The sequence below is a fragment of the Ursus americanus genome, chromosome 18 (assembly GCF_024610735.1).
Source record: "Ursus americanus isolate L20-20 chromosome 18, mUrsAme1.1.p, whole genome shotgun sequence".
Classification (NCBI taxonomy): domain Eukaryota; kingdom Metazoa; phylum Chordata; class Mammalia; order Carnivora; family Ursidae; genus Ursus; species Ursus americanus.
The window spans coordinates 41,399,205-41,412,330 of record NC_142144.1 but is presented as its reverse complement, the minus strand read 5'-3'; the positions used below and the strand labels follow the sequence as shown (position 1 = coordinate 41,412,330).

The 13,126-nt window shown below is 42.8% G+C and overlaps 1 protein-coding gene across 1 annotated transcript in view; it reads right to left on the bottom strand.

Moving 5' to 3' along the window:
* The window catches only part of MOB3B (MOB kinase activator 3B), a 188,948-nt gene that overhangs the window by 117,838 nt on the left and 57,984 nt on the right, over positions 1-13,126 (bottom strand). Inside the window, exon 2 of the mRNA XM_045780494.2 lies at positions 855-1,477. Within this exon, the coding sequence (XP_045636450.1) occupies positions 855-1,272 (418 nt within the window). The 5' untranslated portion in view covers positions 1,273-1,477. The remainder of the gene's footprint in view (positions 1-854; positions 1,478-13,126) is intronic.

The following is a 13,126-nucleotide window of genomic DNA, read 5'->3' as shown; positions in this document are numbered from 1 at the left end:
TCCACAAATATTTCCTGAGTGCCTACAAAGGTTCCAGGGCACTGTGCTAGACACTGGAAACACAAGAGTAGAAGTAGGGGATTGTTCCTTCCTATTGAATCTCAGGCTTAAAAACACAAAACAAAACCCCTGAATTTTCAATTCAGCCTGTCAGTGCATGGAAAATCCAATTATCAGCAGCATAAATAAATATAAAAGGGAGATAAGGTTTGGTCCTTCCCCTGGAAGAGTTTTATGGCTCAGAGCACCAAGCAAATGAAAGCATTTGCATTTCAAGTGTCCTAGTGGGTCCAGCAGCCTATACAAGTGTCCACAGTTAACAGTACAGCCTAGAATTAATAAAAAATGATCAGGAGTGGGCAGAACAGAATGCCAGAATCTTTATTTCCCAAGAATGCCAACCCCTGTTTGCTTGATCCCCAAATAAGCTCATGGATTCTCACACTAGGATTCCCTAACCTGAGAGATGAATACCAATAAATGCACCAGACTTAATGTAACTTTAACTAGTTAATTAGCCAAAAAATGAAAATTCTACCAGGATAACTGGGTGAGTTTGGAGTCTAGTCCTAAGGAAGCCAGCAAGATCAAATCTAACATTTCACCAAGGCAATGTTCCCAAGCATGTGGTATGTGTACCACTGAGGTCCACAAAATAATTGTAAGTAGTCTGCAAATTTTTTAATTTCAAGGAGGTTCTTGGGTATGGAAAAAACACACTGCAGGTATGGTGGAATTTAGGGAAACATTGATATGGTGTTCCCCAGCATTCAAAGACGAGAAGAAGCCTCTGCAAACTTACTGGGCTTGGGTGGGATGCACCAAAATAAGCAAGAAGCTGGTCACGGACTTACCCACACAGGTTGGAAATATGTCCTCATTGTTGATCTGGACCTCGATCCAATCCATTAGAAGGTTCATGTACTGGGGAGCTGGCAGGGCAGTTGGCTTCTTGTACTTGAGGTCATCCTGCCACCGATACTCGTATTTGGGGCCCCCTGACATCACGGGGCAGGTCTGCTCGGTGCAGAACTCACAGATGGTACCATAGATGAGGTTGATCCGATTGAAGAAGTCCACCACGTGCACCGCCACCCAGTCGTTCTGGTCCTCCCCACTGGGCAGCTGCACAGCCGCCTTCAGGTCCACGCCTGAGTTGAGGGATGCCTGAGCCCGTTTGTGGAGCTCAAATCTCTGTGTGCCAGGTTCAAATTTCCTCTTGGGCCGGAAGGTCTTGTCCTTGTTGAACACCTGCTTCAAGGCTATGGACATGGTCTTCTCCTTCTCTTCCTTTTTTTTGCAGGAAGCAAAAAGGCACCTAGAACTTTTCAGGGAGAGGTCACAACCCAGCAGGGTTTTCCACTGCCAGCCGTCTGGCCCCAGGCTTGCGGTCTGCAGCTTTTAATCTCTTTTAGGCGGCCCCTTCCATCTTCCTCTTGAATAGGCTCCAAGAAAACCTCATGTTTCTTTCTAAAGGCTGAAGAGAAAAGGGTCTTCTTAGTACCCGGTCGCATTTAAGAAACAACAAGAGCTTAGATCTGGTTTCCACCTTGCTTCTGACAGTACCTACTTCCACCCAGGTATAAGGATGTCAAGGACATGCCCCTCCCCACCCCGGCCCCGAGCATCTGTAATGGTGATTCAAACCATACAAACAACTCTTTTTCTTCATGGCCTTGGTCAAATCTCTGGCAACTCTTCCCTATGTGGTCACAGACTAATGGACTCTCCAAGATGTTAATGTGAACATGTTAGTCAAGGCGCCATCCCCATCCCACATATGCTCCTTTTTAGAGCATCTGCCCCACTCCCCACTGCCTTTATTGAGTAAGCATGGAATCGCTACCCCATGCTCTTAAATAGAACTGATTGGATCAGGGGTGGCTATCACACCAGGCTGGCTAATAAGAATATCTCTCAGGGGAATTTGGGATCAGGGCCCAGCCTTTGTCAGGCATTGTTCCTGAGAAACAATGAAAACTGGGCCTGGTTGAGCCCTATTTGGACCACATGCAGTGCAGTTAAGAAAGCTGCTCTGCTGAGAGGGGAGGGAGGAGAGAAGACTGAGGAAGGAAGGAGAGTGAGGAGGGGGGGAAGAGGAGGAGGGGGGAGAGGAGAAGGAAAATGTCACTGATATCCAGAGAAACATTCAAGAGCACAAGTGGCTATAGGGAGAAGGAGACAAGAAAAAAAGAGAAACAGTGAAGAGAGTGGATTCTTGAGTTCCTGGTAATCTTCTAGGAATTGGTTCCAGTTATTTCTAAAGCCTAGCTGTGATTCCAGCCCTTGAGATCCATAGGTTTTCCCTGAATTAGTCAAATAAATCCCTGGTGGATCAGTTGCCTGGGTGGCTTAGTCGGCTAAGCATCTGCCTTTGGCTGAGGTCATGATTCTCACTCTCCCTCTGCCCCCCATTGTGCTCACTCTCTCTCTCTAGTGCTCTCTCAAATAAACAAAATCTTTAAAATAAATAAATAAATAAATCTCCTGTTTTACTTCAGCTAACTTGAGTGGGTTTTGTTTCTTTCCAAGAATCCTTAACTACGATGGCATTTATCACCCCTATAATACTTTATCCTTTACATCTTTGATATCATACCCTAGAATTCTGAGGAAGAGGTGTACAACAAAACTTTCTGTGATAACGCAAATGTTCTATATCTTTGTTGTCCAATATGGTACCAACTAGCCATATGTGGCCCTTGAAGTGTGGCTAGTGTGACTGAGGAACTGAATTTTTCATTTTATTGAATTTTAACTAATTGAAATCCAAATAGCTACCTGCAGCTAATGGCTACCATTTTGGAAAGTGTAGCTTTGGCTTTCAGTGCTCTCTTCTTTATTATCTCATTTGACCCTTACAAAAGCCTGGTGTGGTTTATAGTAGATTTGTAGTAGTTACCACTGTCCCTGCGTCTCTAAGAGGTAAACTTACTTGCCTAACAACGTCCCATAGCTAGTATGGGCATAGTTAGGATTGCAATCGAGTTTCTTGACTCCTAGTAAATATTCTTTCCACGTAGCCTTATATTCTAAAAAGTGATGCCCTTCAACCTGTCTTTCCTGCTGGTTCCACAAATTCCCTAAAGACCACAGGTATAGATCGGCTGGAGGTAACGATTGTGTACTGTGACTTGGAAACAGAGAGGAGAAAACTGACCCACTTGTGGATCAAGTCCTAGCAAAATGGGCCGGCCACCAAATGTGGCCAGATTCAGAAGAGCCCATCATGGAATCTGCTACAATGAACTTGGAGCTGATACCAGTGTACTGCACCTGCCCTATTTAGATGGGGTTTTGCTATTCCACACTCAAACATGGCTCGGTGATGCAGTCAACCTTAGGTTATTCAGGTAAAAACATAAAAACAAAAACACCCGAGACATCCGTGCTCCCTCTCACAGGCTGATCATTCAGGTGCGTGCCCCCTTTGGCCACACTCTGCAGTCCCCATCTGCTCACTTCCTTCCTCTTACCTCACTCGCTTTCTATTAGGTTTTCCCTGAAATGCCACATTGACGAGGGTTTTTTTATTCCCTCCTCACGCGGTATTGAGCACTAACCCCCAACCCCCATGGAGATCCATGTGGAAAAGCAGGTCCCTTGGCACTCTCTGCCTGAGACCGTCTGTGAAATCACACTCCTGGGTGCTTCAAACTATCACCACGAAGGAAATCACCACACAAACTCTGCAAACCCTAGGGAAAGAAAGGGGTCATCTCTCCCTGAAAAGAATACCTTCCCAAAGGCTTAGTCTGCCTGGAAAGACGTTGGAGAAAACTGAGGGCCCTAAAAGTGCTTTTCCAAAATTAAAATATGAGCTAGAGGTTGGGAAGATAGAAAAAGGATGGTAAGGTTGTTGGTTTTTTTTGTTTGTTTTGTCTTTTAAAATAGACAATAGTGGGGCGCCTGGGTGGCTCAGTCAGTGAAGCGTCAGACTCTTGGTTCCACCTGAGGTCATGGTCTCGGGATGGTGAGATGGAGTCCACCTTGGCTCTACACTCAGCTCAGCCCGGAGTCTGCTCAAGATTCTCTCTCTCCCTTCTCCTCTGCCCCTCCCCCCACGTGTACACTCTCTCGCAAATAAATAAAATCTTAAACAAAACAATACAAAACATCGGGGCACCTGGGTGGCTCAGTCCGTTAAGTGTCTGCCTTTGGCTCAGGTCGTGATCCCAGGGTCCTAGGACAGAGTCCCCAGCCGGGCTCCTTGCTCGGAGGGGAGCCTGCTTCTCCCTCTGCCTGCCGCTCCCCCTCCTTGAGCCCTCTCTCTCTCCAAATATATAAATAAATAAAATCTTTAAAAAAAAAAACAAAAACAATAGTCCCTCTGTCTAAATGCTTAATTGCTGACAGAAAAGCAGCAACCGCCCAAATGCCGCCCCTTCATGTCTCCAGCAAGTAAGACTCGTCGTTCTGTTATTCTGATAATGAGGGTGCCATCAGTTTACCATGGTCCTCAGAACAATCTTCTTTCGTCGCCTTACATGACCCTCAGCATCACTTGTTGGGCTGTTTCCCTGGGGCCTGGAGTATCTGCTTGCATGGACACCAATGTGAAACCTTCCTCCTTACCCTGGCAGGCTACTGTGCACACCCCGAAAGACCCTCTAGCAGCTCCGATGACAGGGTGTGAACAACACAGAATAATCATAGCAAATCCTCGTCACAAAGCCCTGCAGTGGCCGGTACGCACAAACATTTCAGTAAATACTAAAACCTCACATGAAGTTTAGAGATTTTTCTTCCAGAGACACTTAGATAATGAACTTGAAGATACCAGTCTGTTGAACTGGCTGGGCATTTATTCAAAACTTTAAGCAGCTTTAAAGCCATTCCTTCTTTTTGCCTCAACGTAAAAGGCTTACTGGAGGGGAAAAAATCATCTTTGGAGGATTCTTTCTTAATCATGTCCCTTAGAGTGCCACTACTGGCTACCATTTATTTTTAAGATTTTATTTATTTATTTATTTGACAGAGAGAGAGAGGCAGCGAGAGAGGGAACCCAAGAAGGGGGATGGGAGAGGGAGAAGCGGCTTCCCGCTGAGCAGGGAGACCGACACGGGGCTCGATCCCAGAACTCTGGGATCATGACCTGAGCCGAAGGCAGATGCTTAACAACTGAGCCACCCAGGCTACCATTTATTAAACTCTACTATCCACCAGATCCTTTATGTATGTTATTAACATTTTAATCCTCACTACAGTCTTGCATGGTGGATGCTTTTATGACCACTTAGCATAAAAAGAAACTGAGACTCAACTAGATTAAATGATTTGGCAGAAATCACAAAATTAGTAGATGGTAAGGCTAAATTTTGAACACAGAACTCTCTGGCACTGAAACAAATGTGACTTTTTTTCTCACTAAAGCTGCTTTAAAATCTCATGAACATTTTTATGTTTTCAAAGCTCCTTCACATGTAGATTTCAAAACTCCTCACAACAAGACTAAAGGAAGCTAGAACAGGTGGTATTTTTATCTCCATTTTACAGATAAAGAAACAAAAACTCTGATCTCCTCTAATGCTTGTTCTAAATGCATTAACCATTCTGACATGCTCAAACATGAGGATGTCTCTTCTGCTCAAACTTTTTCACCTAGAATAAAGTTCTCTGGAGATGGGATAGATTGGTGGGTGGGCCCCCATGTTTAAAGACATTCGCAATCCAGGATGGATAATAACAATTTCATCATACCACTGAATGGCTGAACCAAAAGACATCTATGTCTTTCTTTGAGTGTCAAATGCTGTATCGGGGCAGATACTCAGAAGAGTTTTGAAATGAAACACGAACAGGAAATTCACCTGGCCTTACTGACCAACTCAGAGCCCCATCACGACCCCTGCCCATAATTTATACAGTGAGCTTATTAAATGGTTAGAGCTGCACTTCTCAGATGTTAAGGTGGGATCTTGTTAAAATGCAGGTTCAGATCCAGTAGGTCTGGGACGATGCCTAGAATGCATCTGCATTTCTAACAAGCTCCCTGGTGATGCCAAATCTACTGTCCTTGGATGACACTTTAGGTCACTAAGAGAGCTTGTTAGAAATGCAGGCACTCAGGGGCGCCTGGGTAGTGCAGTCATTGAGCGTCTGCCTTCGGCTCAGGGCGTGATCCCGGCATTCCGGGATCGAGTCCCACATCGGGCTCCTCCTCCTCTCTCACTCCCCTGCTATGTTCCCTGTCTCTCTGGCTGTCTGTCTGTCACATAAATAAATAAAATCTTTAATAAAAAAAAAAAAAGAAAGAAAGAAATGCAGGCACTCAGGCTTCGCCCCAGACCTAGCAGATCTAAGCCTGCACTTTAACAAAATCTCAGAAGTATACCCTTTGAGGAGCACAGAGTTGGAGGGCTTGCCTGACTGGCTGGGTAAAGGGGTAACAAAATAAACTTCCCATTTGTTGTTTTGTCGACAGTTTGCTTCATAAACATAGTCTTCAGTTGTGTGTGTGTGCGTGTGTGTTTAAGAAGAATGAGGGGAAACTCACTGTTTTGAATATAAATGCCTTGACAGATGGTGACAATGTCCAGGTCTATTGATCTGGATTGATTTGGAGAGCACAGTGCCCAGAACCCTGGAGGTATCCAGTGAATAACTTTCCATAAATGCCAGACAGAATGTGGATGCCGCTAATGGTGCTGCAGCCTCATGCAGAAAAGCTTCTTTGACTAATGAAAATGTAACACTAGCAACAGCACAGTTGTTATTCTCTGTCCTTGTCCAGTCTCCAGAAAGGAAAGAACAAGTCATATGTTTTGCCCCCTGGGTAGAAGCTATAATCAAATTTTATGTTATGAATAGCATCCAGGACAATGCTGGTTCTCAATAAAACTCCGAAGCCAATTGCTCATTCAGTCAATGGACATTTACTAAAGACTTTTTATGTGCCAGACTCAAGGCTAGGCATCACAGACACAGAGCTAACGAAAACTTGTGTCTGCCTTTGAAAAGCCCACAATTTGCTGTCTAGTTTGAGGTTAGTGCATTGGCTTTTGCTTTAGAAGCTACAAAGTTAAATGCACCAACATGGATAGGGATGTGATTTCTTCACAGGATTACTCCAGTTCGGAATGAAAAGGACAATAAAGATTGAAGTCTTATGGAAAGAGAAAAATGGAAACCCAAATAAACAGCATAAAATTGACAGGAGCTCCATGTGTTCTCCATATTTTCTGCTTAATAGATCAATTATAGCAATAAAACATGTGCACTATAAAAATATGCAGAGAGAACTCGGCTGGGCTGCAAGGGAATGTTGACGAGGTAACTAGGCAACCCTGGCAGGGAAAGTTCTTATTTTTCTTTTCCTATTGATGTCTTCTGCCTTATTAGTTGAAAATTCAAAGTGTCCTTGCCAGGATGAGGAAGAAATGAAGCAATTCTCCCATCCACCCTTAAGAGATCCATCTTCTCTAGCTGTGACCACCTCTACAGAGATGCTGGTAGTACAGGACAGAAAGGAGAGAAACCAAAGCTGATACTAGCTGGGGGGAAAGAAGTTCTATACTGGGGAGAAAGACGTTCGAAATCTCATCTATGCGGTGGAGGACTCCTTCCAGCAGGATCAACCAACAGGGCAATTCACCCCAGGAAGCTAAGGGAAATGCCCCTGAAGTGCCCCACATGTGGGACGTTCCATGTCATTTCCAGTGCTGGGGTCCCAGGAGCTAGGATGGTGCCTGGCACAGAGCCAACTTCACTGAATATTTGCTGAATGAATGAATAGAGGACAGTAAATGAAGGACCCTTCGCATCAAAGTGAAACCACAAAAGTGAAAACAAATTGAAACGCCTATGCTTTAGTTATCTGGGGACTCCCACCTGCATCTGTGAGCTCACTGCCAACTCACTGAGGTCCAATGACAAGCTGCTGTGCTGCTCTGAAGTATCCCCTCCTCAAAGACGAAGATATCTGTCCCACTTCTCTCTCAAATGCGCTGCTCCTTTCCCACGTGTTACCTAAAATTCCAGCTCTTCAGAATTGAAGAATGACTAGTCTGATCTCTCATCTTCCCACCATTTTTCTCTATATGGCTAGAATAGTGCATGGAACTCTTCTCTGACACGCCAGAAGCCGAATAAAACCAGATCGGGTTTTTATTTTCGAGGAACGTATGTGTGTGTTTGTATGTGTACGCATACAATGAACATCACCTGACCTTCCCAGGCTCCAATAAAGGACGTGCCTAAAAATGTGATTCCATCAACCTTTTGAACTGTTTCACTCCTGCCTACTCATTAAGTGCTATCTTTGTTCACAAGACAACCCCAAATTAGAGAGATTCCTGTCTGAGAGGCAGCTTTCTTTCCTTTTTTTTCAACTAATCTACCTCCCCAACTTTGGGCCGCCATATCATTGCATTCTGGATTAGCTGGGAGAAACAAGGCGGCCTCATTTTAACTTCAAAGCCATGCATGATTTCCGAGCTTCCGAAAGCCCATGTTATTTCTGAACGAGATGAAGTCAGTCTAAGCAGGTGTGGCCCTACACAGGCCTCTCTCTCTCATGCCCTGTCATTTTCTGGCTCTTCAATATCCATTCAAGTTAACACTCTCACTGGTTCACTCACTTCTTTACTCAGTCACCAGTGTAGACATGCTAGCATTAAAAATGGGAGTAAACATTCCAAAGAGGAGAACATCGCACATCACCCTGTTAGACTGCAGAGACAGCAACAGCAGTGATGGATCAATGCACGGGGGCTCACAGCAGAGACCCGTACAGACCCACCATCCCACAGACATAGGATCTCCACCGTTGGGAAGAGGACACTTGGTGGGTGAGAATCGGCGAGAAGGGTAGAAGGATAGGAGAGGGTGGGATTTATTTGGTGTGGTTTAATTCACCACATACTCACATTCTGCTGAGGAAAAGGCAGCCTTTTTAAAAAAGTGTTTTCTTAAAGATAATAATATTCTCTTAAATATAGGCCTTCTGGAGGCCAGTAGAGACTGGTTCGGATTCTCTGTTATGAGGAAGACGGCAAATCTTTGATCCAACCTTGGGCAGGGTGGATCTAATCTTGCCACAGTTTTAAAAATAAACAATGAAGGTAAAATTATTATATGATAAATGCTCAGTTGACCCACTGGATATTTATGAAAGATATCCTAGTTATTTTATTAATTTTTTAAAGGGGAAAATGAACTTCTCCAAGTTAATAACCCCTCTATTATTCCCAAATCTTTGGACTAGCTATAAAATATTTTTATGGTTAAAAAAAAAAAAAGACATAGGATTTGAGAACCCAATACGTAAGGCATGTAAAAACAGGGGGATGGAGAATAAGGAGGGAAAGACAGAGCTGATCGAATAGCTGAAATTTAAATACTGAGGCAGATTTTTTTAATTTTTAAAAATTAATAACTTAACTTTTAACATATAGTATAATACTAAGCTATATTTCCATTTGTACTCAGATTTTTTATTCATTTTGTGTCAGTTTCAGAAAGTTGTGCCTTTTAAGTAAGCTTTCCATTTCATCTGTTTGTTGAATTTATTGACATCAAGTTTCATAATATTCTCTTATAATTCTTTTAATGTCTGTAAGATTTGTAGTGGTAGCCCTACTTTGATTTCAAATATTGCGTATTTGTATTATGCTTCTGCTATGGACTGAGTGTGTGCCCCAACACTGCATATGTAAAGCTCTAAGCCCCAGTGTGATGGTATTAGGAGGTGGGGCCTTTGGGAGGTAATTGGGTTCAGATGAGATCATCGGGGTGGAGCCCAGTGGTGGAATCAGTACCTTTATATGAAGAGGAAGAAACACCAGAGCTTACTCTCTCTACTACGTGAGGACACAGTGAAAAGGCAGCTGTCTACAAGCCAGGAAGAAGGCTCTTACCAGAAGCTAACCATGCTGGCATAGACTTCCAGCCTCCAGAACTGTGAAAAATAAATTTCTGTTGTTTAACCCAAAAAAAGAAAAAATTAAGGCGAGTAAAAAATGTATCTTTACTTTTTAAAGCACAGGTGTATACCAGCTGGTGTGAGGTCACTCAGAACCTCTGTGGGATACTGGGATAAAGGTCATTGTCAATTACTATTTCCTTCTTTCTCTTTGAGACAGAATACGACAATTCTTTCTTGGGAAAGTCCTGCTTTAAAGGAAAAATGTTCAAATTCAAGGAAGTTGGTTCCTGTAACTGTCAACAGACTTATTTACTCTTAGCCATTCTAAGTGAATTTGATTCTCAGGATCTGGAAAATTTTTATCCCTGGCACTATGGGAACTTGTGTATGACATCTGGAACCACTGAATGGGCAAAAGACTGGAAACTGGAAAATACAGTTCTAATTTTCAAAAGAGTACTATTTTAAGCTTGGGGAGATGGGTAAAATTGACACCAATCGCAGGCAAGATTTAGAGCAGTATAACCCAGTAGGTAAGAGCACAGCATCTACAGGGTTCCTGTGATAATTCAAGAGGGTATATGCAAAAATGTTTGGAACACAGTAGGCACTGAGGAACCTCGTCTGCTATCATCATTATCATGCTTTGAGTCATATTATGATGCAAGTTTTTTAACAGTCAGATTTTTGAGAGACCAAACAGCCACTGAAATCTCAGAATGTCTAAAATTCTATTCAACCTGATTATATAACAGTAACAATAACTAACATTTACTTATTTTGCAATCTAGTTTATTTTTTATAACAACCCCATGAGTTAGGTATCACTATTATCCCCCACATTTTAAACTTAGAGAAACTTGAGACATAGCAAGATTAAAACTTTGTGCCAGGTTGTAGAATTTCTAAGTAGCCAAGCTGACTCCAAAACTCTAACCTTAATTAAGACTCTCTCTTTAGACCATCGGGTAGGTCACAAAAAAAACAAACAAACAAAACAAAAAGGGAGGAACTTACAGGCCCTATCTAAGGAAGTTAGGGAAAGGGGTGAGAGAAACAAAGACTTAGCCCTATGTACCGGTCATGTGCCACTCCGAAAACATACATTTCTTGAACCTGGCAATGATTCTAACTGGCTGTGTCTTTGGACAAGACACCCTTGACGAGCCTGTTTTGTCTTTAAAGATAATGGTGCTTATCTCTCAACATTATTGTGGAAATTGAAGAGATACTGCCTATGAAAGCACTCTGGCAATAGAAAACCATTATGCAGTATTGACACGGGGACCGGTGACAAAGGCAACTACAACTTTTGACAGAACATGAAAAAAGTACATGAGTAATGGAAAATGATTCCATTCAACGCAAATATGTGTTTATGAAATAGGGCGAGAGAAGGGGGACAATGGGAGCCCTGCCTAAGAGGAAACAAAGAAATCAAATGCTTCCTTCTTGCTTAATTTGGATAGACTTCTAATTCTCAGGCAAAAAAAAATAGTAATCTAAGTGATCTGATGATGAGTCAATATTCCCCAACATTTATGATGCACTTCGCTTAAGATTGGAAGAGTTCCAGTATTTTTGCATATAATAAAATCTAGTGCAATATTACTTCATGAATGTGAATATATCAGGGCAAATTGTACCCCTCATGCCCTCCCACTAATCTCTCAAACACATTTTAGAATGGAGTATAAATGTTTCTCATTTAAAACTGCAAAACGCTATACATTTACTACAACACATTAGGTTATAACTCAGCTGTGACCTCTGCTAGAGTGATTCTGCTGGAAGATTCAAACTGCACCTCCAGAAACTCTCAAGAGAGAAAAGACAACCATCTACCTGGGAGCTTTTCAATTTGCCTTGGTGAAAGCAGATGGGTGAACAGGGTAAGACAGAGATAAAACTGAGACAAATAATTAATGATGCCATCCTCTCTGCACTCCTGAACATTCCACAGCAAGTGAAAAAGAGGTTTGAAATAAAATGGAAACAAACAAGTAATTGTAAAGGATCCGGCCACTTGGAGGACTGTGCCAGACCCTACCTCTAGAGTCAGAAAGATATGGTCTTGAGTCGAAATTCTGCTTCTTAACCAATTACCCTCCTCAGTTAAACACTATCTCTTTGTGCTTCAATTTCTTCTTTGGATAAATGAAAGCACTAATACCAATATCATAGTGTGTTTGGGGTTAAGTGAGGTAATGTAGTAAAGCTGGGCAAATGTCAAGTATTATACTTATTAATCCAGATTTCTCATATTACTAGGTTTCCAGTGGCTTCATGACCAATAGGGATCCCAACCATAACCTGGTCTGTTCTGTAATTTCTTGTAGGACCTGAGCACCGAACCCTAAAATGTATAAAATCTTGGAACATTTTGGAGGAGAGTTCTGTTTCCCCACCTCTGGATTTTTTAAAAAATATTTATTTATTTATTTATTTGAGAGATAAAGACACAGAGAGGTGGAGGGAGGGGCAGAGGGAGAGAGATTCTTAAGCAGACTCAGCACTGAGCTTGGAGCCCAACACAGGACTCGATCTCACAACCTTGAGATCATGACATGAGCTGAAACCAAGAGTCAGACGCTTAACCGCTTAACCATGGGCACCACCCATGTGCTCCGCCCCCCACACTTCTGGATTTCGTGAGGAAGACTTTTTCCTAAGTACACAACTGGCCTTTCTCTTTTCACTAATGTTGCTCTAGGGGAAGCGGAGGGAGCAACTACCTTAAATGGTAAATTTGAGAAAAATCGAGTGGGCGTGCTCAACTGGCTCAGCCTTACCTCGTGGGAGCTGCCTGCCTTCAAGGAGTATGCCATTTGCTGTTTCCCCAATTTTTGGAATGGAGGAAGCCTGCTCTCTCCAGCACAACATGGGGAAAAGTGGGTAAGTCCGGGCTTTAGATTTCGCGGGCTCATTTGGTTAACAGACCTAGAGCTTTGTCTTCCCTATGCAAAAAAAGCTGGTATCTGTTCTGTTGTTGTTTCAATTAAATTCTTCTGCTACCATGCAGAGAAGAGGGGTATTATTTGTTTATTGGGGGCCCCTTGGAGACCCCAACATTAGGTTGTGCAGCCTGGTTTGAAAGGTAGCTGTTTTTCCGTAGAGACTCATTGTGACGTCAATTCAAGGAGAGCCTCATACAGGATAGCACTTAAAATTTATCTGCAGAAAGTCTGTGCCTACATAACATGCATGCACAGTCTTCTCACGAGTTTTCCCAGACAAGAGAGACGACCCAGTCACAGGGAG